We start from the raw sequence: 22233 nt of genomic DNA, 5'->3' as shown, positions 1-22233 counted from the left end.
CAAAACTCACCCTTGCTAATGTCTTGACTATGTCAGATGTGTTAATAGTAATTAAATTTCAATTACCAATTTACTACAATTGATCTTTCCTTAAAATTTTCTGCTTAAGTATGACCTGAAACTAATTTGCCTACTGAACACTGTATGAATGGTCCACAGTAGGTTCTAGTGTGTCATCAAATGATCTACAGACAAACAGTTCAATTTGTAGTTCCCCCACTCCTCACTCCAGTTTTTTTATAGGCAGTGTCCCAGTACCACAATGAAAGATGGCACAGAATGTTTTCCTAAATATATCATTCCTATGTTGGATTTAAAATCCCTTACTGAGAGCAAATCAAGTATATTATTATTATTGCTTCATCCATAGATTGGAGTGCAATTGAGGCTAGTGTTTGTGTCCTACAGTCATACAAAATGAGGGGTTTTCCATAGCAAGAAACTACAATACTATCAGTTGGAAAAGACAATGATAATCATGGAATACTCAAAAGACAAATTGAAACGTGCAATTATATCTTCTGTGTTGAGCCAATTGGTTTGATATGTCACACAAAAAATCAATAACATTATTTTTTGAATTTATATCAGGTACTAGTACATGTATCAAAGTACCAGGTACACGTAGCCAAGTACTGGATACTCAGTGGACAGCATCATGGCTAAGGAGCTTGATTAAGATTTCTGAATTTTGTTTCAGTTTTTTATTTGCATATAGCTTGAAGTTTAACAAGCTTAATTCAATATGTAATTATTTTAAAACTTTGATACAATACTGATTGATGGTAATGTTTATCATTGTTTGAGTCAGAAGTTTATCATTTGCAATGTCATTGCTATATGATTTATGATCTTCTTGTTCATGTTTAATGATTGCCTTCTCTGTTATGCATCTAAACACTTAGCAAATATTCTTGCAAACATATTGCAAATCTGAAACTGAAAATAACACATTATATCTACAAACCTTATCACTGTTCTTGTTTTGAAAACTCATTGTCACGACTCTTATTTTCAGATTCTGTAATGTCCCTGGTCCTACCCTGCATGCAATCTCGTATTCAAGCTTCAGAGATAATCAATCTCTGACTTAATTCCTAGTAGGAATTATAATATCCAACTTAGAACGTTCCTGCTTCTAGTCAAGATCCTTCAACTTAAGTACAATGAATTAACACCAGTACTAGAATATATCATATCATAGTAGAAACTCAATTAATTGTAATCAAATTGAAGGATCTTGACTAGAAGCAGGAACATTCTGAGTTACATATTATAATTCCTATCAGGAATTAAGGAAGAGATTGATTGTCTCTTAAGGTTGAATGGGAGATCGCAGGCGGTGTAGGACCAGTGGCAATATAGAATTTTTATAAAATAATTTATTGTATTTAAAAAAAATTGACATATTCCAACAGAGATGATCAGCAGACAGTAGTATAAGCAAACAATACCAGCATCAGAGAGCTAGTACCCGGAGCAGAAATGAACAATGTGCAAGCAGATGGAGCAGGAGACCCAATCAGCAACAGCATAGCCACAGAATCACTGGAAACACAGCATCATACAGGAAGAAACGTCAGAGAGATACCCTATTTATTGATGGGAGACCGTCCAAGGCCACCAGCTCTAACAGCTGTAGCACAGTCCAGCAACCCCCACAATGTCATCATTGAGGACAATCTTAGGCTTATATGGACAGATGGACCACTCGCTTGGGCCACCTCGATCATAATAGATGGATAAGCTACATGCTGTTTAAATAGTCATTAGGAACTGTTAAAGACTGTTAATGTTAATTGTTCCACGGCTTACTGTAATGAATACTCAAATATGTGTGAGCTGATGATCGAAAACTGTATAATTTTGTGATTTTGTAGCTGGTAACTGTTAAACTCTCAAGTATATCATGACTGTAAATGACTGATTTCCTTAATTATAATCAATAGAGAAAAACAAGTGGCGTACCAAAGTGTCCCTGTCCCAAAACAAATAGTCGTACTCCGACCCATACCCATACCTGTACTTAAAGTACCCAAGTACATCTGTCCTCATGCAACCTTGATTATTTTATTATAGTTATTACATCATTAACCATTATATTACTATTTAAGCTTTGATAATTAATTTTCTAAATAATGAGACTACTGAGAAAAAGGGAACATGAGAATACTCTCTTCCTTGAATTGTTTCCCAGATGGGAACATTCTTGGGATACAGAAACACCAAGGGAACATCCATCCTTCTACTGTTCCTCAATCACCACCAGGCATCTCCCTGCAATTTCCTAGACATTTCCCTCTAAAAGGGGATGTATCAAGAACATTTCATCTTGGAATCACCACAGGGGGACATTGGGACAGCCTTCAGACGCCCAAACATCCCTCAATGTTGGAGAGTATGCACAAAAGTTTCCTGCAGTAGAAGATTAAATCAAAAGTTCTTTTTTAAGTAAAAGAAAAATTGCCTTCAAAGTGACTAACCCTAAGCCTAATTTGACCGCAACCCCCAATGCCTCCCAAAAAAACTTATGAAAAGAGGCTGTTCTAAATCACACAAAGACAAAATTAGTTAGTAGATACTAGAAGCTGAGCTGGAAGGAGAGGGAGTAAAGCTGCACCAGGAGATTCTCCATTCTTGCTAGAGAAAGGCAATAAGATTCAACAAAGAGATTCAACAGTCAAAATTGAAGATGGGCACTCAAGTGTTTGATACAATATCCCTTTCTAATTGTTTGTTGTTAGTGTTTGATGAATCATGATCTAAGTTTTGAGCTTTCAATTTTTTCACAATATTTTGCATTAGTTTTCTTCTGAGATTTGAAGGATACAACAGCAAAAATACTATATACAACAACAAATGCCAATAATTTTATCAGCAGTGGGAGGTGACACAAAAACTCAGACTGAAATGACAAGTTCTACTAGGAGTCAAAACTATGGCCAACTTTCTCAAATCCTCAAAAAATGGGCCAAGGATCCCTTTGATCTGAAGTCATCCGTAAACCAATTTGCATCTAAGGTACCAACAATGTTTGGGACAGCTAGGGACACTAAAAAGTGGAAGTACAACATCTGTGAAGTTGAATGGTTTGGCACCATAACTAGAGCTAATGCTCATGTACGTATCTGAGGCAAAAGAGTAGATGTATGTAAAAAGGTGGAAGGGAAACAAGAATATAGGTCGAAAATTCTGAAACTATGTAGTTGTAATGATGATGAAGTACCTGCATTAGCTACTTTTCCATGGATTAGGAGCCATTGAAGTTCTACAATTTCCACTTCTACTTTGCAGTCTAAAGCCACCAAATTCATCTAGTTCAAGCGTAACAAAGCCTTAGGGTAAGCCTAACATGACTACTACTACATCTGCGCAACCAACAGAAGATTTATTCAACTTGGCAAATTCTTATTTTCCAATGGCATTCCATTTCATGAGGAAGTTATGGGAGAGATAATAAGGGCGATACCATCATAGGTGCCATGATTTGCATCAGAACCATTCCGAGATTAACATTTTGATGGAAAGGATAAAGAGAACTTGGGTGTAATGTCCCCTCTATCCTAGCATTTAATTAACTATAACTTGGCAGCCTTGATTTTATTCCTAAAGGCTTCATCCGGGGGATAAAAATTAGTGAAATTTGAAGTGCCCCCAAAGCTCCAAAAAACAACACCATTACAAAGTGTTTGAAATTTTGACTCTAATGGCACTTGAATAGGCAAAAATGGAGTTCATACATCCAAGATATGGCTGGTCAAAGTTTAGGTCAAACTAGGTACAAAGACCAATTAGGAAAGGTGAAAAATTCATCATCTCCACACTGATCAAAGTCAATACCAAATTAAAGAGCTCGTCAAGAGTTTTCCAACAGTGTTTGTTTCATTGAAAATGGATTTCGTATGTGAAAGTTATGGCAGTTTGAAGTTTGGAGTGAAAAATATCGTCCTGGTGATGTCAGCATGATGTCATCATGCTGACATGGTGGACAATGCTGACATGGATCCCATATGACACGCGGATAAATGGATGTGTGATACATGGCAGGATGATGATTTGGTAAATGGATTGGTCATTGCCCAATCATTGGTGGACATGTGGCAAATTTATCACCAAATGATGTGCCATGTGGCACCACCAGACCATGCCATGAGGAACCTTAGGAGCATTAGTTTGCTGGTTATATCAAAAGTTATTTATGGGATTTGAACCCATAATCACCCGATTCCCATATCCCTCCTTTGTCGCTAGACCACACAGTCTTCTTTGCTATTAATAGTTGGTGGTTGTTTAGAAACATTATGTAAACGGCTTATTGCTAGTAATAGGGAATTGGCGGGAGTTGAACTCCCTACCACCGGTCTCCTAAAATGACAGATAACCATTGCACTATTGATAGCACTTAAGGAATATTTGGAGAGGCTTTTATTTAACCTAGTACCATGCCGCCTATCCTTAGTTAAATAAGGATTATTGTTAGAAACACACCCCTAATAAGGTATTAAACCAAAAACCATAAAATATCATAAGATATCATGAAGATAATCAATGGTAGAAAGGGGATTAATTGGTTTTATTTGTTTAAGCCTAATTATGGCTAATTTTATGTATAAAATAGGGGTAATAAGCCTTTTAAAAGACTTGTGATTATTCCCTTATAAAAGAGAATTATGTTGCTATTGTACGAAGGGAACATCTTGTAAACGCTTGTAATTGATTTCTTGGAGCTAATCAGATCAGTCACCTTATTGGAGAGGGACCTGGAGAAGTAGTCTGACACCCGGACAAACTCTGTTATCAATTGTGTTTTGTCTTCTATCTATGTACTCTCTTTCTTTCAATTCATTGCCTTATTATGCTTTGTACATTTAAGCATTTCAATTACACCAATTTGCTTATTTAAAGCTTCGAATTAGCTTTATGTAATTATGTTAAGCATTCCTCTGTAATCGTCCTTGATCCTAATCTGATCAAGGCTAGAGCAAAAAATTATTCAACAAGGGAATATATTAATAATTTAAATATGAAGGAAAATCCAAAGTATCTAGTCATTATATTTAATTATTAAGAAATGTCACTTTTAGTTATGACTATCGTGAATTTTTCACACCATCGCCCCATTGCCAATGGGGAACCCCTCTTTCTGCATGTAGGCTTAGGCGTGGGAGTAAATTTGGCAACAATCTAGGTGCAAGAGGCTTTGTTAGGGTAAAAGTCTGAAAATTTGCAAAGATTCAACACTAGGGTGGGCTGTAGAAAGTTATGTTTGGTTTAAGATTTGATAAAATTGTTTCTGTCAAAACAGGAGTAATTTTGCAAAGTTTGGCTAAGTCTAAGAGATTGAACAAAATATAAGGTGATGTTCAAAGAAATGCTAAAATTTGGCTAAGTATGATATTTTTTCAGATGAGACATGAATTGATACCCATGTAAATTTTGTCTCATCTTGAACTGAGACATGATTTGCTACCCATGTAAATTTCATCCCATCTTGAGCTAAGACTTGATTTTTTAGCCATTTAAATTTTGTCTCATCTTAGAGCTGAGGCTTCTTTCCTTGCCTCTAATTTTGTGACTCATCTTGGGGTTCACCCTCCTTTTGCTACCTATGAAATCCATGTCTTCTCTTAACCATTGGAATAGTAACTCGAATCTTAAAAGGTGAGCCTTAAACGTTTTACATGGGAGTGAGGCCTTGAAATTGGTTGTAAAATGTAAGCATGCAGCCCCTATATGTGTAGCATCAGGCCTAACTTTTCACATCAGCCCCAGATTTATGCCGAGCTGAGCCTTAATTAAGCCCTCAACCTCATCACCTAAACCCAATGGCAGCCCAGATTTGAATGTGCTGGGTGTAACTTGCATTTGGATGCCTTGAAACTCAGAAGATTTTGTCACAAAATTCGAAGATTTATGCCCTCCAAGGAAGTGGCCTAGAATTTTAACCAGATCTGTAAATCAAAGGAAAACTGGGTTAAAATGGCACCCAATCCCACTTCATATGTGATGGATTGCAGTGCAAATGGGACAAGCCTAAAGCCACATCATTCTGAGCCCCTTATAAGATGTAACGTGTGGATTACTGGAAACCATATAGGCCCAAGGTATGTAATGTGTGGATCTGGGCACAGTTTCAATGCAATCAGCCCACCAACATAGGAAACATGTGGGCCCACATGGCCTTAACTTGATTCAAATTGGGACCCAAAACATATGACACATGTGGCATTCTTGGGGCCCATACTTGATAAACTTTAGCACAAATTTAAGGGAAAGGTGCAGGCAAGCAATTATTGCAATGTTAGTGCAAAACTTGAGGTTGTTTAAATAATGTTGGAAGTTACTAAGTGCAGATCGGGGACTAAATTCGATTGATTTTTTATTTTTAATATTTATGCTAAGCTATCATTACTCAAAGCTCGAGGCAATTTATTTAGTTATAAATTAATGGCACAAACTCCATTGCAAAGCTTTTAGCAATTCAAATCTTGCCTCACGTTTAACCATAGAGGCTATGTATTTAATTACTGGTTGTTATTGAGAACAGGGATCGGATTATATACAATGGCTGGGAACTAAATGCTCAGTGTAACTGCCATTTAATGGCTGAATTGAAATCTTTTTCTATATAAATCAAATCACTCAACGAATTGGAAATCATTTTCATTGCAAACAAAGGCAAATGAGAAGATAAATTTTGAATTGCAGGTGGTAATTAAAGGAAAATTTTGTGATTAACACCTTTAGCAAGGGTATGATCCACATCTTTTATGCCCATTTGCAATAAGCAGCAGCATTCAAACATATTCCAGTCTTCCAACACAAAGCTACAGGCAACTTTCATCAAGGAGATTTTATTTCAAAGTATCCAACTTCTGAATTTTATCTCTGAGACTCTTCAAGCAGTGATTTTAACTTTGGTGCAGGTCTGATAACTATTAGAATTCCAAGCAATCCTAGTTCAAGCCTAGAGGCTGATATCAGACCATTCAAATCATGTTAAGAGGTTTTAAGTGTTGAGATGGGGTTGTTTCCACTTGTCATAATGACATTCATTTATAAAATAAATGAACCGAGCATTTCATTTCATCATCTGTCCTTTCATGTTCAAGATAAATCTTGCCAACTCACCACAAAATCTGTTTTTCTAGGAATTCGGTGGCGCCTCAACAAATGCGAAACTGCCATGACATGACATTTCCTTTTTCCCATGCTTTTTCAAATAACAAGACATTGATTCCCCTTTTATTTCTATTTCAAATTACCCAAGCCATGCTTTAAGCTGATTAATTTGTACAACTGATGTAATAATATTCACATTACTTCTATTAATGCTACCTTAATTAATGATGAAAAATGCATAATAAATGCTAATATCATCAAATATATGCATACCTTCTCAAAACAATTACCAATCCCTTTTCTTATCTCCTTCCACGTAACAAAGCAATCATTGGGTGTCAATAGGAGGTTCCTTTTTTTTAAATAAGGGAATATTGTTAAAGTTTGTATCTGCGATAGAGATCTTTATCTCTCGAAATCTGGATGTTTTTACCATTATTGTCATCTTCAGCTAAACAGGTCACTTAAGTTTAATTTGTAATATTAAATGTAATTGACATGTGTCATTCACATGCATTGAGGCATGAATATTCAAAGAGTTAAAATTAATTATAGGAGTTATGGAAATCTCAAGAGACCTTCGGTTATAATGTCAAGAGTCTCTCCTATTGTTATATATTTGCATCAAGCAAATGATATTGTACATTGAATATTTTCATTATCAATAAAGATATATTTGTGTTGTGTGGCTGGGTTTTTCCCCTTCATTCTCGAAGGGTTTTCCTAGGATAATTCTGGTGTTTATTGGTTCGATTTTGGCTCCTTATTGCTGTTTATCTCTATCGATTTTTGGGCTTTAGATTTAACATGGTATCAAAGCCAGGTTATCTTGTGATTCTAATGTTTGAATGCATATTTTGTGATTCTGATGTTTAAATGCATGCAGTTTATGTTTATTGTTTCTTTTTAGTTATATTTTCTTTTCATTATTGGCAGTTGAAGTATTTATTTTATATTATATCATATAAGAGGTTGGATCAAGTCTCGATGTTGTATAACTCTGATCTCTGCATATTGTCCTAATCTTCATGTTTGAGAAACTTGAGCATGTTTTGCATATATTGGTCACACTTGGCAGAATTCTTTTTTTCTTCTCATTGGGAACTATTTGCACAGCCATGGACTTGCCCACATAGAGTTACGATTGGAGAATGTTCACATAAGTTGTGTGGATAGACATATTAAGGTGTGTGGGATTTATGATGGCTAAAATGGTGCTGCTAGAGCTTATGGATCCTTCCATATTCATGAAGTTCAAACCCTTCTTAACAGTTGAAAATAATTCTTCAAGCTTGCGCGAATTTCTGTTGTCTATTATATACAAAAAGACACTTGTAGGAAGTATTGGTCTACAATGCATGCTCGGGATGCATATTTACAAGAGTGCATGATTGAATCATATACACACAGTCGGTATATGATCAGAGCACTATGGCTCTTCTCTGTCATAGCACTGTGGTTACTCCATCATTGAGGTGGCTTGCATGTTTATTCAAAAAGATTTTTTCGAAATTTTCACTTTGTCTTTCTTGGTTTTAATATCTCTTTTGATTGCCGAGTGCAACAAGAAGTAATGAGATGGGAATGATTTTTAGAGGGAGATTTTAGCTTCAGAGGGAGGCTTCATAATTAAGAGGGAGTGCTTATGGAATCCCCTTCGTTCTTATATATGATTGTGATGCTTGTCGTGTTTGTAAAATTTGAGACTTAAATGGAAATGTCTTTATTTTATTATTGCCTATTTTATTCTTGTGTGAATAAATGAGAATGTAAGATCAGCTATGATAACTCTTTCACTATTTGATAGTGAACATCAGGTTGAGAGAGTCCATGATGTCATCACGTTGAGAGAGCCCATGATTAAAGATTTAGTTGTAAACTTCCTACAAATCTTTTCATGTTGAGTGATTCCATGAATATGAGTAATTGTTATGGGTTTTCATGTTGAATGCTTCCATGAATATGACTCATTGTTACAGGTTTTCAAGTGAGTAACTCCATGAATTATGTTTTGAATTCGTACGATAAGAATTTATCATTGACATTTTTTAATTTGGTTGCAGTTTTGTGTAATTGTTCAGCTAAAAGATCTCTCTCTTGCTAAGAGGCATGAATATTCAAAGAGTTGTAATTAATTATAGGAGTTATGGAAATCTCAAGAGACCTTCAGTTATAATGTGAAGAGTCTCTCCTATTGTTATATATTTGCATCAAGCAAATGATATTGTACACTGAGCATTTTCATTATCAATAAAGATATATTTGTGTTGTGTGGCTGGGTTTTTCCCCTTCATTCTTGAAGGGTTTTCCTAGGATAATTCTAGTGTTTATTGGTTCGATTTTGGCTCCTTATTGTTGTTTATCTCTATTGATTTTTTGGGCTTTAGATTTAACAAATATAAGTTGTTTAACACGTGTGAACTTGTAAGGATCAATAACATGTTAACACTTACAATAGCAATTTGGTATTATTGCTACATTGCCATTTCTGGTTTTCAACTTCCTAGGGATATGAACAACCATTTTTGGTTTTCATTCACACCCTTTTTTTTCTTTTTTATTGGAGAACAGCCCGCCATTTCTAGTTTTCAATCTGCTCTTTATTTCTTCTCCTTTCAATTCTACCCAAAATTTCTCATTATGGAAGAAACATCTTCCAAGGTTGTTGGCTTGTGATAAAGCTTCAACCGACGAACATTAACAAAAATTGTCTTCCTTTCACCATCAATAGGTACTAGTTGTACTGCAACATTGGAATATATTGGATCAACCTGATATGGTCCTAGAAATCGAGTATGAAACTTCCATTTAAACAATGTGTTTGTAGAGTGGTCAACTGACAGATTGCAACAGTATCATGGTTTGATGTAGAAGATGTTTGTAGTAACCACTCATTTGCTATAACCTTTTCTTGGGATATCACCCATGATTGGAAATTAAGTGTGTTTTCCAGATTATTCATTTGCATCCAATTATGTTATAAGGTCGTCGTTGGATTTTTTTTCACAGCAGTTTTGAGTAAGTTTGTTCTTCATTGTGCATGGATATATGAACTTTCAGCACATTTAAGGCATAATTATTTAACAGTTTTTACAATAGCAGCCTTGAAGTTGTTTTGTAGATTCCAATGGATATTTTTCAGTGTAGAAGATGAGTGAAATAAATACAACCTTTCAAAGTACGACAATCAACACTGAGGATATGTGAATCTCCAAGTGCGTCAATAGTATCTATGTGCTAAACAGACATAAGTCGAAGAATGGTTTTCTGGAAACTTTTGGTGCTTCGACATAATTTATGATGCATGATAAAGGAAATCTTAATGTCCATACCTTTCAGGTTTACAAGCATACAGGAGTCACCAACACGTCATGGGAATTGGAGATTAAATTTTCATGTTTTCGTTTTACAACATCTACTCCCTAATGGGCATGGCAACCAACACATAGCACATCATATATTGAGGGAGGAGACATAATTAAATTATGAAGATGATTATCATGGCGAAGTCCATATTTTGTCCAAATCGAATTCGGCAGACACCTAAAGCATTCATATGTGCAATTGGAGGTCTTACACAAGGAGTTCAAATCATTTAACTTTGTTCATCAACATCTAACTCTTATTTTGTCTTTGTTTGCAGGTGCTAAAGAGGATAAGGAGAGATTTGTGAGCAGAATTGAAGCTTGAATACTATTTGTAGTATCGTGATCAAATACTCACGATGGAGGGATAATTTGGAAGCGTTGCTGAAGCATATGAAAAAATATCACATCATCTGCATATACCTTTGGAAAATCGAGAGCATCTGAATAATCAATACATTGTGGTGAGTTTAAGATTTTGTTTATTTTTCAGCATTCAATCTTTTGCTGTTTATCAAGGCGTTTGAATAATTGACACTATTTCAGATTTTGGAAAAGTGTTGGACATTTTAATTCAGCATTTAATATTTGTTTGTTGGTTAAAAGTTTTTCAATAACATATAGGAGTGAGCATATAAACATTAAGCTTTTTAAATCTGAAATTATACAGATTTCGATTCCTATTAAAGTTTGGATTTTGTTTTCAGATTTATATATTTCAAGACAAGCATTTTGTGGCATATACTATGCTAACGAAAAACCTAATTGTATTTTCCTTAAAGAGTGGTGACTCTATCATATATACATTGTCCATGAATGATCAGTTATTTTGTGTAAAAAGAGATAAAGGAATTAGACATCTATCTTAAAGGTTTTTGTGGGGAAGGAGGTCAGTTAATCAAGGACCAAAAAGATTTACACAATTGAATTTCGAAAGGAAACCAAGGAAGAAGAAAAGTAAAAATAAAAAATAAAAAATGATCTATTTGGGACACATGGATTTCCATGAGAGGACTAATAGAAAAAAATGAAATAAGTAATTCAAATCATAATAGTCTTGAGAAGGAAGATGAAAATTTTAATCCATTATTTTAAATCCCTAGAGTTGAGGAAGAAACACAATGTGAGGTGACTCAACCAAATGATGAGGAAGATGAAGAGTTACAACAGTGGCATACAATCGTTGAAAAAGATAGTTAAAGCATCTAGAGATAACAATGCAATATTAGCAAGAATACTTATGAGGCAGCCCAATCATATCTTAGAGAAAATAGGAATATCAAAAGCGGATATTGTTTCCTCACAAAATAAAGCGAACAATGGAGAGAAACAAAAGCAATAAAAGTGGAGAGAAGAAAGAAGAGAACATGTTCACGAAGAGATAAATAAATCATCTAAGTACAACTCTCCTTATAGGGAAAAATTAGATCCACTTTGTGCTACTAGCCATCTAAATCCTTTGTATGAAGATGGGCAAAATATAAATCAGAATGAGCATTTTGGAAGACATTATAGAAACAACCAGCATACTACAAATTCAAGACAGCATGTTGGAAGCATTCCGCACAATAACACAAACTCAAGACAGTCTTATGGTGGCAATCAAAACAATAGAGGTATCAATCAAAATTACAAAGGTTATGGAACAAGAAAGCAAGAGATGAGAAATCATATTACAAGATAACCTATGGTTAATGAAAGGTCTAGACAGAATAAGAGGATACGCCAATTCAATTTCTAATGAGCTAAGAATAGTCATTCCAAAGTTTTCTGACAATGGAGTTGAATCTGCTGAGCAACATGTCATTAGTCTAAAGAATACAATTGAGGACTTAAAAGATCACGAGGATGTTTTAATGAAACATTTTGTTCAATATTTAACTGAAGATGCACATACAGTAGAGTGTTATAGAAGTCTTGTTGACATATCCATAACTGGATGGTGCAATTTTGTCCATCAATTCATAGAGCAGTTTGGGGACCACAATGATACTTGGACTTATATTGTATGCTTGTTTTGTGTTATCATTACGCAGATAACAATATTGGAGTTTTATACATTGCATTCCCATCATAATGAAGATAACAACGCCAGGGATTCATGCCTCGTTTTCTTATTGTTATGAAGGTTATACTCTTTAGATAAAAAAGTGGGAAATATACCTTATGCTTATGCAAAACACAAGGCACAAATGAATCCCTACTGCTTGTAGGAAAGTTTCTTATTACAATCACATCATGGAAAAGTCATAAATTGTTCCAAATTTGATTTGAAAATTATTTCTGCTATTGCCAAACTAACTTACAAACAAAACTATCAATTTGGCATTTCCAAACATTAAGCAAGATGCAAAGAAGGCAGAAAGAATGTTTATCATTGATAAAATCAGACATATAGCTGAACATATGCGCTATCAAAAATATTTGGACTATAGGTAATGATAGGACACATATGTGCACCTAACGAAGCCATCTTGGAGCCAATGATTTGGAATTATTACTGCTAAGTTCACAAGATGCTCATAGAATTAACTTTCAAAACTCTCCAAAAGCTATGAGGAGACAAATACATTCAATATTTGTTGCATCCGATGCTTTGTGGCTCATAAAGAGACTATATCAAATATGCACAGGGCTTGAGAGTATGATGATGTAGGAACACGTATGTTGCTATTTCAAGTACCCTGATATAATTATAATCAATATGAGACTGTCGGATAACACTCTGTTTTGGGACTGTTGTGAGTGCATCATATCCTTGTTGATTGCTATTTAGAAAAATGTACCCGATCATGGAGATTTTAGCACCCATGTCTGACAAGGTTGTCTGAAGTCGGAGATTTATGTTACTTACCACTAATCATTATCAAGCAATTTATATCTAATGTTACTTTGTATTTATTGCAGGTTTCCGAGATGTATGATGAGAAAGAGGTGGATTGATAAGATGCAAATGATTATTGTCTTCAAGTTTCAAAAGCCGTGAAATTCCATTTGCCGCACCTTAAACAAAAAGTCTTGTGAGGGAATGGTAATTGGGGAGCATTCACAAACTATTTCAAATTGTTGTCAGTAAATTCTATATTTGAGCCGACGAGTAGAATTGTATCCGAAAGGGCGCATGACGGTTGAGCCACCCCTTCGGGAAAGTATATGCACACCATCCGAAAGGGACTTTGGATCATCATAATCATATTGTAAGCCTTGGAATGCATATTGCGTATATGAATAAAGTATTTGTTTTGTGTTATATCTTACTGTACTACATGCGATAAGTATCTGTTTACCCTGTATGACAAACATTTGGTGTCGTTGCCAGTCGAAGCTAGAACGAAGGAAGTGTTATGAAGATTAATGCCAAATCTGCTTAACAAGGATAGGAATAAGATAAAAGGTAAGGATGAAATACGCACAACACAAGTTTTAATTTTAACACAACAGGCGGAGTAGAAACAAAAGCTTCAGCAGATTACCGACGAATGCCGAGGGTGTGAAGGAGCATAGACGGAGGGAGTGCATTCACCTAGCAGGCTAAGGAGTGCCGAGAAATTGCTAAAAGAGACTTGACATCAATTGAGTTTGGTGGAAGAGACAAGGGAGGAGTCCCTTAACTTCTATACGCCGAGGGTAGAGAATCTGAACGGAAGGGAAGTAACTCACATAGCTCAAAGTGCCAAAGGAGCACAAGCATGGAGTGAACTCTTTGTTCCCGGTACACTTGACGAACAAATACAGGAAGAAAATCGAACAACTTCGCTTGAGGAAGATCTTTTCTCACTAAGTAATGTGGTTGTTGGAAGTAGGGCAGTTGTTGAAGCAGCGCGGTTGTGCAAAACAACATGGGTGCTTAGAACAATGCGGGTGCACAACAAGCACCACCACTTTAGAAGAAAGTAGAATTGTGGAAGTTCAATGGTGACAAGACGAGAGATCCGATCAAACATTGCAAAACATGCGAAACAATATGGACGGCAAATGGTGTAACAAACCAAGATGACTGGGTCCGATAGTTTCCGGCAACCCTGCAGGGTGTAGCGATTGATTGGTTTGCGGATGTCAATCCTCAGAAGCTAACTACATGGCTAAACGTTAAGAAAGAATTCATAGCAGAGTTTCAATTGCTAAGGGAGGAGAACAAAATTGTAGCAAAAATATACAATACAAAGCAAGGAAAGAATGAAACGATCTGTGTATATGCAAGAAGGCTGAAAGAGTTGGTGGAAAAGATGGAGAGCCCACCGGCTAACGGATTTAAGAAGTGATGGTTTGTTGAAGGGCTACGACTGACACTAAAGAAGAAAATGAAGATCGTACATCAAACATCATACATAGATAAGTATAATCGGGCAATGGATCTAGAGAGTGAGCAGAAGATGAGCAAAAAGAAGAAACACAAATCGTCGGATTCAAACGATTCATCTTCCGAAACTAGCAGCAACGACGAAGAATCAAGTAAGAAAGTTTGAGTGTTGCAGAAAGATATGTTACAGATGATGAAGAAATTTAAAAATCTAAAAAAGAATCCTAACTCGGTGAAACGGGAATTGTAGTGTACGGACTGTAAGAAGAAGGGTCACACAAAGGGCTCCTGCCCGAAAAAACAATTTTACGATATTTGCCAGATTGCAGGACATTCCACAAAGGAATGCCCATTCAATATGAAGACAAAGGGACATCAACAAGCGCTACTGATGCAAGAAGTATCCGCCGAAGCAGGAACGAGCACAAATAGTAACGACGCAACCTCAGGAGGATATCACAACAATAACCAATGCAAAAGGGGTGGTAATAATAATAACAATAATAACAATGGAGGCCAAAGTCGAATACAATACGACTTGAGTGGACGGCTGATGATACAATGTCGTGCGTGCAACCTCTAGGGGTACTTCGCCAAGGATTGTACCACAAAGGAGACACCGCAGCTATTATGCAAATGGTGTGGTTCGGGAGACCACGAGGATTCGAAATGCCTGAAGCAGGGGGTAAACTTTTTAAGCATCGAAACATGTGATGAGGAAACACTAGCCATTAGGCATGAGCAAGCAAAGAAGGCAAAGTACCCTGATGTAGAGGAAGAAAAGAAGAGGTTACAGCAAGTATGAACGGAGTTGGAAAAACAAATGGAAGCGAAAAAATTACGAACAAAAGACACTGTCGGCACCTCGAAGAGAAACCTAGCAGAACAAAACATGATAAGGCAAGTAATGCAAATGGAAGTTCCTATAAAATTAAATGACCTTCTTACAATGCCTCAGTTGCGGACGGAAATACTGAACATGACACCACTCCCTAAAGCAACGGAAGAGAGAGGAAAGGATGGCAGTGGAGCAAATGTAACAGGCCCAATGCTACTAGCACTCACTACAAGGAGACATCCGGTAGTAGTAGAAATGGGTACCCTAGGAACAGTACTCATGGACACAATCGTCGACGAAGGGTCAGGAGTAAACGTACTACCAGAGGATATATGGAGAAAGTTGGGACAACCTATGTTGTGGCTACCTACATTTTAATTACTCACTGCAGATCAGCACGGGATTAAGCCCTTAGGCACCCTAATGGCACAACCTGTAACTATCGGCACACAACCATTCTTACTAGATTTTGTTGTTATTCCGTTAAAAAGAAAAGGATATGATGCCATCCTCGAACGGGGTTCGCTAGTGCAAGAAAAGGTGAAACATGTCTGGAAGTAGAATTCCCTATCCATGGAAGGCGGAGGCCAAAGATTTATAATCGAGCTGCACACACAAATGGCAGGTGAGGAAGCAGCATTGTCAGATTTTGAAGGCGAAGGTGAAGGCGAAGGCGATGACAAGGGAAAGAAGAGAATGGAACCTGATGAAGAGGGAGCATTGAGATTGGAAGGAGGGTCTAACAATGATGACTTAGCCTTGGTGAACAGCCTACTCCTTTGGCAGATGGAGGACTATGAGGTCTTTTCGAGCTATAATATGTTAAGGGTGAACGAAGGTAACAAAGGAGAGCAAAATGAGTGTCCGAAGGAATACAGAGAAGCAAAAGAAGGAAAGATGGTTACGACTGAAGCTGAAGGAAAGAACATACCGTATGGCCAGTGCAAGAGGAAGAACATACTATACGAACCTAGAAAAAGGAACGATTCCACCGTATGGTACACAGTGAACAGACTGCGTGGGAAGAAAAGGTTACACCACACCATAGATTTAGTACAAAGGTACCGACGACAAGGAAAACACATTGTACGGTCTGCATAGGAAACAAAGAGGAAGGGTGTAGTGCACCAATATTACAGTCAAAGGAACCAACAAATATAAATATATTTTTCTTTTTCAATGAAAGTATTTTTATTTTATTTTATTTGTTTATATTTATTTTCCTTGATCTACAATATTGATGTACATTACTACAATACATTTAACTAACTTCACTAACCACTTTAGTTCCTTCCAACTAGAACATTATTTGAAATTCTAACAAAATGTCTTTATAACCAAATGTATCAATTTCAAATGGAAACACACATTTTCTCTTAGAATCATTTTAGAAACAAAAACATAACAACTTTACTCATTTCTATATACTATAGGATAGTGCATGATATATAAATTTCTTTAATCACTGAATGTAGCAACATATCAACAAGTACAGTCCACTTATACAGTCCACTTATACAATTTTCTAGCTTACAAGCTGTCATAAAACACAAGATTGGGAGTTACCCAAGGGTGACTCTCCCTAATACAATAAGAATTCACTTGGAAGTATGTTTTTGCTGCACATGAAAATAAGACAACATCCTTCTTCTCTTCAAGTCTTCAATCCATAGATCACAACCTGCAGTACAACACACACAAACAAGCCCATGGTACTCTCCTCCCAACCTTAGGCCTTTTAAAGGCCACCCCCGAGCAGGGAGAACCTTGACTAGGTGGACATACATTACTAACAACCATTTACAACACAATGCTCACATTACAAAACTGTTCACACATTTTACAGTTGACAAATAAAACCACAAAAATTCCCAACCAAGGTAGACCACTTAGGATCACATGTAGATCCATCTCAAGGGGTAAGGGTGGAAAATGAATGTTGAGGAGACTCCACCTGCAACTATGCCTTCATTAGGCTATACACTTTATACACATGCCTTCACAAGGCAACCCAACACCACATACATGCCCTCACATGGCATCTTTACAATACTTATAACTCCAGCAAGGTGGCATATGGGGCCCATAACACCCATATGGCATCCCTCTCCTACTCTAGGAGAGACTCTCACCCAACACATTCCCTATGCACCCCTTACCCTCACAAGGCTCTCTTTCCCTCCCAAGAGATGAGACTCACCTTGTCACACCCAAAACAGAAAACTGCAACAAGAACATATGAATTCACAACACAAAGTAAATCACAATACACACATACACCAAAACTGAAACATGATCCCTCAACCTTACACAACACAACATTACAACACACCATATTACAACTACATTACAAAAAACTCACATGCATAACACAATAAAAATAATCTACTTAACAACAAACTTTCATAGCAAGGGTATATAAGGTTACCAACCTGGTTTCCAAGCAAATTTGAACTCTCTCTCTTTTTTTTTACCAGCAATCCTCCTCCTAAGCTATCTTCTTCTCCTTGTTTTTTTTTTTTTTCCAAAATTTACCCCACTTAGATTCTTTTTCCAGATCTATCCAAAAATTCTCCCCCCAAGAACTCTCCAACCAACTCTCCCTAAAGAATGTTTTCTTTTGATGCTTAAGTTTCCAAATTCGGCCAACTTGGGAATCCACAATTTTTGGGTGCTCTTTTCAATGCCTAGGGAAGCTTATAATACTTAAAAATGCCCCTACCCCCTAGGTATATCATATGGGCTTTAAAATAAGACCTCAAACTACCCCTAGGGATGGTGTAAGCCTCCTAGAAATTCACAAAAGGTGTGCATTCGACCTAGCATGGAAAGAATCCCTCTTGGACCCATAAATACACCTAGGGAAAAGAAATCCTACCAAACCACTCCTTGGTTCACTCAACCACCTACCATCCCACTAAGCATGCTACAAAGGAGAACATGTGTCAAGTGACACCACAATACACACAACACACTTGGCAAGCCATCAAGAAAAAAAATTTACTTTTATAGAATCACAATAATACACACAAATTGGTTTTACAAATAAAATACAAGGGTAAAAAGGTTATACCCTCCTTAGGGTTAACCTTGGTTTTTTCCAAACACCTAGCAAGGTTCTCCATAAATCCATGGGCTTCTTTCTTGCACACTTATTGCAAATATCAGTAGTCCAAGAATAAGGTGATAAAATGATAACGTAAATATAAATCACATAGATTCTATCATCAATGAATAACATAACTAATATGAAATATGTATTTCCATTCATATCACATTACACACTTCACATTTGTAGCAATTCTCTAATCTAGATAGTAAAACATTCTGATCATTTATTCTTACAGAAAATTATGGAATTAATCTACCTTAAGCAATGCATCAAATATAATATAAGTATACAATTCTAGTTTATTCAAATGATACATGAATTCTTAATGTTACTCTAAATATGCTAAGACATGATAATCTAGCACCATATGGAGACCACAATTCAAAAATCAAACATTCACTTGACTATAACATAAGCTTTAATCATGACATATGGATCATCAAGAAGGTAAGTAAGCATATCTGAATAACATCATAAAAACTACTTAGAATATTAGTGTCCTAGTAACATCATAAGGAATCATCATATAGCCTAATGATATAGGTATCAATGTCCCAATAACATAACATGAAATCAAATAGTCTAAGGATCAAAATATCAATGTCCATACTGGGTAATAATGTGTCATCTAGAGTCTAACTATCAAAGTCCAAAAGAAACAAAATGTCAATAGTGCTATGATGGTCGAGGTGGGACATGACAAAGGGATTAATAAAAACTACAGTAGTACAAAATGAAGGTTCTAGAATTAAGAATATAGTTATTGACGGCAAGGAGTGGCAGCCGACGGAATTCATGGTACCAAGTTTAAGGATCGCGATCAAGAACAAACTGAAAAATATGGAAAGCCTGAGGGAGAGATTGTATAACTTAAATAAACTTGATGAGCAATAATTGCAGGCACAATGGGCCACAAAGGTTACACAGAATAGACAAAAAGTATGACATGACAAGCATTTGAAATTGAATAAATTTCAACCAGACCAATTAGTTTTAAAGTATAATGGGTGTAACGAGATCAGACCAGGCAAATTAAAAGTTAAATGGGTCAGACCATACAAGATCCATGAAGTTGGCGATAATGGGGCAATCAAATTATGGACCCTCGACGGGAAGGAAGTAGTTGATGCAGTGAATAAGTCGAAGTTGCAAATCTATCATGAAAGAAATAATGTGCCTCCACGAACAACTTAGAGAGAATAAAAATAAAAACAAAATAAACAAACTAAAAAAATAGTAATTAGTAATGTATATATTTAAAGTAAATGTAAATAATGTAAAATTGTAATATGTTAATAGAGCAATGATAAAAGAATAAATTGAAGGCCATCAAGTGGAAAGAAGATGATACCATACGGTCATTACGAGGAAGGAAAGAACACCGTACGGATGCAAAGCACACAGGAAAAGTAGATATTTGTCATTCGACACCTTACAACATAGAAGGTGCACTATATGAAGTTGGAAAAGAGCAACTAGCGACCTAAAAAGATATTGTACAATCACCACATACAGGAGGGATGTGAGGCTAGCACCGTATGGCCTTAGGAGCACATTATACGGCTTTAAAAGGGACCGTACGATAGCAACAGGAGTATAGAAATAGAGCACTTGGAAAGGCACAAATTTTTGGAGTTCCATACGATAAAGAATCAACATCGTACGGGAATTAATAGAAGTCGTACAACCATCAGTCAAGGAGAGATGTCGTACGACCGTACAAGCATCAGATAAGCATTAACAACGTGCACACAAGAGCTATAGAGGTTTGTATGGTCACCGTACAGCCTTTTAATAGAAGGGGACATGAACTTTTGTATGGCCTAGGAGGACTGTGCAAGAAGCGACCGTATGACCATACTTATAAGGAACTTAGAAGCATTGTAAGGCCTTTGTACAAGTAGGGTATAACAGAGAGAGCCCACCATATGACAAAACAGGAGGGGAGACCACCGTACGAAAGAAGCACATCAAATAAAGACACCGTACAACCTTGGAGGTAGAAGAAGGCGGACATTGTACGACCGACACATAAGTAAACTGTACGGACTGGGAGGAGGGACCACTATACAGACTAGGAGGAAGGACTACAATACGGACTGGAAGGATTGTTGTACAGTTGTATAGCTCACATAGAGAAGAGGCACTTCAAACATCGTAAAAAGACCAACGTACGGACAGGAGAATGTTGTACACCATACGACAGCCACAGAGAAGTTATAAAACATCATTGCAACGCCATACAACATAAATTGACACAAGGGATGACATCAAAGAAAGGTGATAGGAGGTTCTAAAAAAAAATCCAAAGAAAAACGCCGACAAATCAAAACAGTTTACAATGAATAATCTATGGTACCGAAGGGAAAGACATAAACAGGTAGTGAAGAAAATATAAGCGGTTGATAGAAAGAGTATGGGATCGAAAGAAAATCACAAAAATAGTGTGTTCCATGAACTTTTGTGTGGGTTTGAGCACGCTTTGGACTCTGCTCCAAGACCCCATGAGGGCGCACCCCTAGTCAGTTCAATTATCAGTCTCGAGAAGTGTGACCAGTTGATGAGAACTGGCGCTGCTGCAGGCATGGAGTGTCTGTGAGAGGTGGAGAGAGCACTGGAGCAAGCCTTTCGAGAGGGGTGCTACGCTTGAGGCACTCAAAGTAGGTGTTGGATGTGAGGCTATCTTGGTAGATGCATAGAGAGTTCGAGAGGAGTTGACCATCCAGATGGAGGCAGTAGAGCGACACTTGGCTTAGTGTACCCAAGACTTGGAAGCAGAGAAGACAACATGGGTGGCTATCAGGTCAGATTGGCTAAGGAGACAGTATTGTGTTAGATGAGGCTATAAATGCAATGTGTTTTGGAGGCCAGTTTGGTGTAGACATGGGGGGAATGTGAATGTGATGTGAAAGAAAAAGATATATCCTGTTATAGTTAGTCATAGTTAATGCATTCCATTTTTTTAATCTGTCTCGGTAATTTTGTAATTGTTGTCCGGAGACGACTTTACTTTTTGGGGAGGGGGGATGATGTGTTGGAAATTTGTTTAGCACTCCCCTCAAGATTCGTGACAAGGGCTTAACCGCCTCCTATTTACTATAGGTTGAGTGGTTGTATCGAGCATTGACAGATCGGTCTTTTCGTGCAACGACAACCCCACTCTAACAAGTGGTATTAGAGCTTGGTCATAGGTTCAAATCCTCAGAACCTCAGATAATGCTAAGGGAGAGATTGTTGGAAATTTGTTCAGCACTCCCCTCGAGATTCGTGACAAGGGCTTAATCACCTCCTGAGTACTATAAGTTGAGTGGTTGTATCAGGCATTGACAGATTAGTCTTTTGGTGCAACGACAACCCCACTCTAACATGATGTTGTCGATAAATTCTATATTGTAGCCAACGGGTAGAATTGTATCCGAAAGGGCGCGTGATGGTTGAGTCACCCCTTCGGGAAAGTATATGCACACCGTCCGGAAGGGATTTTGGATCATCATTG

At 36.9% G+C, this 22233-nt stretch overlaps 1 protein-coding gene across 6 annotated transcripts in view; it reads right to left on the bottom strand.

Moving 5' to 3' along the window:
• LOC149546603 (uncharacterized) overlaps window positions 1-22233 on the bottom strand; it is a 202180-nt gene that overhangs the window by 51816 nt on the left and 128131 nt on the right. For 2 of the 6 annotated variants that reach the window (XM_089791294.1, XM_089791293.1), the window contains 2 exons: window positions 2174-2415; window positions 1455-1548 (listed from right to left, as the gene is read on the bottom strand). In XM_089791294.1, coding sequence (XP_089647420.1) covers window positions 1455-1548; window positions 2174-2241 — 162 coding nt within the window. In that variant the 5' untranslated portion in view covers window positions 2242-2415. The remainder of the gene's footprint in view (window positions 1-1454; window positions 1549-2173; window positions 2416-22233) is intronic. The other 4 variants (XM_089791296.1, XM_089791295.1, XR_016353754.1 and 1 more) reach the window with 3 other exon arrangements.

This window comes from Cupressus sempervirens, chromosome 7 (assembly GCF_028749045.1).
Source record: "Cupressus sempervirens isolate cs-2001-9-10 chromosome 7, ASM2874904v1, whole genome shotgun sequence".
Taxonomy (NCBI): Eukaryota; Viridiplantae; Streptophyta; class Pinopsida; order Cupressales; family Cupressaceae; genus Cupressus; species Cupressus sempervirens.
Note: the sequence above shows the minus strand (reverse complement) of the source record. Positions and strands in the feature narration are given on the sequence as shown.